Source organism: Rhododendron vialii, chromosome 2a (genome assembly GCF_030253575.1).
Source record: "Rhododendron vialii isolate Sample 1 chromosome 2a, ASM3025357v1".
Taxonomy (NCBI): Eukaryota; Viridiplantae; Streptophyta; class Magnoliopsida; order Ericales; family Ericaceae; genus Rhododendron; species Rhododendron vialii.
In genome coordinates, this window is record NC_080558.1 from 43,836,082 (window position 1) to 43,840,419 (window position 4,338).

The 4,338-nt window shown below is 35.9% G+C and overlaps 1 protein-coding gene across 1 annotated transcript; it reads right to left on the reverse strand.

The window, feature by feature from the left end:
• Window positions 1-1,334: 1,334 nt before the first annotated feature.
• Window positions 1,335-4,000, reverse strand: LOC131316025 (remorin 1.4-like). The gene is made up of 5 exons (XM_058345290.1): window positions 3,673-4,000; window positions 3,511-3,561; window positions 3,188-3,275; window positions 1,900-1,981; window positions 1,335-1,797 (listed from the first exon to the last, which is right to left on the reverse strand). Exons 1-5 carry the CDS (start codon window positions 3,797-3,799, stop codon window positions 1,597-1,599), a joined length of 549 nt encoding a protein of 182 aa, XP_058201273.1. The 5' UTR covers window positions 3,800-4,000; the 3' UTR covers window positions 1,335-1,596.
• Between the last annotated feature and the right edge of the window lie 338 nt (window positions 4,001-4,338).

Genomic DNA, 4,338 nt, shown 5'->3' on the forward strand with positions numbered 1-4,338 from the left:
TATTTATACTGGGAGCCCAGACTTATTACTCTTTAGGTCCCTATCGTAACCCTATATATACACGTTATGTTCTCTAAGTTAGGATGATGTTTTTCTATTTATTCACAAAATAGAGGTAGGATTAGAGAGAGCAAATAAGATCACGAAAGAGTCCACACTTGGTTCGTGTTCTAAACGTGCAAGGAATACGATAGAAGATCGTAAAGTACGATCGAGCAATATTCGTGGTTTATAGCAAGGCGTGCTATAACAAGTTCAACCAGCGTTCGTATCGCAGGGAATTGAGGTAGAACCCTAATTCCGCTTTGTAGGGTTTTACAATTTTTGTTGTTTAATCTGTACGCATTATTACTGGGTCTTGGGGAATCGTTTCCCAACAAAAAGTACATAACTTGATATCCAATAAGAAGCACGATTGCTCAAAGTGAACAAACAAAATAGAACGAAGAGAGTTGTAAAAATATCATTAGGTTATGCACTAGCTATCAATGTAATGAAGGGACAAATTTGTTGTTATATATGCCCCGTGTACAGGGCCGGCTCTGAGATTTTGTGGGCCTAAGACGATCTTAAAAAATGAGGCCTTTAATAAATGTCTACAAAAAAAAAAGTCGATAAATGAATTTTTCAAAACTAAATACATGTATTCAACGCGAAAAATCCCACAAAAAATACAATAAATCACAATATTTCAAAAGCATCATTGTTGTTACTTTAAACATCACTCTTCTTCTTGGTTTTTTTTTTCTCTGGCTGGTTCGTTCTTCTTTTTTTGCGTTTGTTTGCAATGGGATAGTGTTTGTGTAAAAGGGGAAAAGATGATGGTAATGATGCACGGTGCACCCACCACACGATCCACACTGAATAAATTTCAAGGGCCCCAGAGATCAGCAATCCTGTGATTCCTTTTATTCCAGCTTCTTCTTCTTCTTTTTTTGTTTATTCCTCGGTTCCGTGTTCTTTTTAACTGGGCCCTGTTCGCAATAGCCAGTGGGCGAGGAGAACAATGGGCCTTGGGTTTAAAAATAGGCCCTATAACAAACATATATACTTAGGTACTGAAAACAAATGGAAGCCCTAGTTTTTGGGCTTTTTCGGGGGCTTAAGACTCAGACCTCTTGGGCCTTAGCCCAGAGCCGGCACTGCCCGTGTAGAGAGTTGGATCTTTGGACATTGCAAGTTTTCAAGTAACGGAGAACATACGAGAAGCTTTGGAGTATTTATTTTTTTCCGAGCTCTTGATCGAACAAAATCCATTCTTATCCCAAGCTTATAATATTATGGCCGTGATCTGTCTCTACAAGAGACTATTGCCACTAATAGGAAGAAAAATGGAAAGAAAGAAAAAATCTGATAGCAAGTACTCTACACAGAATAGGCTTTCTACATACAGTATGTAGAGTCTAAAACAACGCTTTTTGTGGTGTTTTTCAATTCCAAACAAGAAGAGGAAGTAACTGGAAAAAAAAATAGACTTACAAATCAAACGTATACAAAATATATTACACATCACAAGCAGCAAAACAATGCTTAGCAACAAAACACAAAACTTCCGAATTTCCATTGTTTCCTCAGTTTAGTTTTAGCCTGACGAAATCAGAAGCCACAGCATCCAAATAATATCTTTGGTGTAGTACCGGTACTGCGGTGTTTTGCAGCCGCCTCTTCTATCTGGACAAACTCCTCACCGCGCTTGGCCTCCACCATCGCTCTCTTCTCTTCGGCATCCTTGTGGATTTCTGCCTTCTTGTTGTTCATTCTCTCTGCATATTCTGCTTTCTTCTTCTCGAATAGTTCCTGTTCATATCAAAGTCCCCTGATCAGTTGGATTTCTTGACGGTCCGGTCCCTTAACTTCTGATGTAGTTATGAAAAGTTCTTGCAAAAGAGAAATAATTACCTCGATCTGTTTTAGTTCGGCTTCTATACTTGCTTTTCTGCTCTTCTCCCATGATCCAATTTCAGATAACTTTCTATGTGCCCTAATCAATAGTAGTTTTTTCGCATGTTAACTTGCAATAATTCAAGCATTTGTAGCCCGGGTCTGTTTGATTAGCGAGAGAAAAATATAATGGAAAGTGAAAATGAAGTAAAAAAAAAGAAAAAGAAAAATTATTTTTCTTTCTTGAATTGTAAGAAAATATGGAAGTTAGAGTAATAAATGTTCATTCTTGCAAGAAAATAAAATTTGCCTGCACTTTTTATGAAAAAAAGTAAAGCATGCTTCCCAGCTTTAGAGAGCTGTACGGAAAAAATTATTTTCTATCACTTTCTAGAACATTCTTGTTAAGTGAACACCAAAAAAATATTCTTTTTCTTTTTCTTTTTCTTGCACTTTCTTTCATTATTTCGTTAATCAAATGGATCCTGAAAGTAACGGGTGTAAAATATGCCAATGGTCCCTAAACTATGCACTTCGTTCCACTTTGGCCTTTCAAGGTGTAATTGTTTCATCGTAAGTATTCAATTTGAGTGTATTTGATCAAATACTAGACGTCAGTTATAACTTGTAATAATGTTCATGACTAAAAGCGTGAATAATCCCTAATACTATTGTTTTCTTGATCTATCTAATCAGTCAAGGAAGTTCTTCTGATGGGATGCCTCTAGGTTGGTTAGGGAGATGCAGAATTAGTAATTTAAGATCCACATAATAGCTTCAAGGCCGTTTATTCTTCCTTGCATTCGTTTCAAATCTTTTTAGTTCTTAAAAAGAAACAATTCGAGAAGCTTCAATTGTCCAAAATGAATTTCTAGACCTGTAAATTTATCAAGTTTGTTAGAAGAACCTATCGTTATGTGTAAGAGTCATGGATCAAATTCAATTAATGTGTCCCATTGATCCTAGAATCTCAATCTTACAAGAGCAATGATCGTTACAAAATGACTCCAACTCGAGAAAGGATCAAAGTGATACTAAACAAATGCTTTAGGAGGGACCATATATACACCGATACACATAACTTTTTATACAATTTGATGTTAACAATTCTAACAACAGTTTAAATTTGGATATCACTCAACTTACAAGCTTTAAGGAAGAATTGACGAAATTAAGACTTCTTTTTTTTTTTTATAAGCTACGAAATTAAGACTTGAAGAACCAAAGTGACAGAAACCATATTAGGGGCCATCAATATAATTTACCCACATATTAAGGAAAGAGAGAGAGAGAGAAATATATTTACTTGTTTTCTTTTTTTGACTTTTCACTTTCTTCCCATGCTTTGATCAAAGCCAATCTCTTCTCTGTCATCACCCGTGTGAGAGCAGCATCTGCAAAAAAAAAAAGAAATATGTGAATCCACAAAATTTTACTAATTCACATATTAATCGGACGAAAAATTAGAACACGTTCATAATTTTTCTAATTTCTAGAACCATTATAAAATATTTTCAAAAACTACCACTTTTGTGTTTTAATTTTTTGATCATCCGATTAATTTTCGCGACTTTCGGCAATAGATACAATCTCTACGGCAAGGATTAGTAATTTTTCCTCATAATTTACCTCTGTCATTAGAATCCCCTGGTTTCTTCTGAGGAGCAGGATCAGAACCCTCTGTTTAAAAACCAAGAATTTCAAACAGTTGCAATTAGCCAATCTAATATGTGGAGAGAGAGAGAGAGAGAGAGAGAGAGAGAGAGAGAGAGAGAGAGAGAGAGAGAGTACTTGCAACAGTAGCTTCAGGGATGTTCTCTGAAGGGGGGTCTTTGGGGATTTGTTCATTAGCAGAGGCCTCTTGTGGTACTGATGGTGTTGCTTCTGATTCAATTTTCTTGTTTTCCTCTGATCCCATAATTGAGTACTAATATGTATATGGTAATTAATACTCCTATAAATATGGGAGTATATCTGACAAGGTTTCGAGGTATTGCCAAAGGAAAATTGCAGGGGGATATTCAGACGAGAGAGAGAGAGAGAGAGAGAGAGAGAGAGAGGGAGGTGGTGGTTGGTAGAAATAGGAGTTGGAAGCTGCCAAAAGAAACTGAAACTGTATATGAATAATATTCCGAAGTATAAAAAAAGAAATTGTATGAATAAATTTATTGGGTTGAGCTCTCCTCTCCGTATTCTTATCCTTCATATTTATACAAGCTCCTTTTCCGTGGAACTGTCCCGAGCTTACATTGATGATCCAAACCACGGATGTCATTTACTCAGTAGAGAAGATAACCTCTTAAAAAAAACAGCTCAATTGATAGGTTTATGAATAACTTGTATAAACTAAACCGCAGATGTAACTTTAACTTTAACATATTTGTCATTCATATACCCATCGATATCCAATGAAATTGATTTTTCGGCACAAAAGTGCTTTTCGGCTAAATGTACGAA

Excerpts from the sequence above, each read along its gene's own strand:
- LOC131316025 (XM_058345290.1), bottom strand. The coding sequence starts at position 3,799 with ATGGGATCAGAGGAAAACAAGAAAATTGAATCAGAAGCAACACCATCA. Across the intron at positions 3,276-3,510 it reads AGGGGATTCTAATGACAGAG|ATGCTGCTCTCACACGGGTG; the intron begins GTAAATTATGAG and ends TTTTTTTTGCAG. Across the intron at positions 1,798-1,899 it reads CCGAACTAAAACAGATCGAG|GAACTATTCGAGAAGAAGAA; the intron begins GTAATTATTTCT and ends TGATATGAACAG.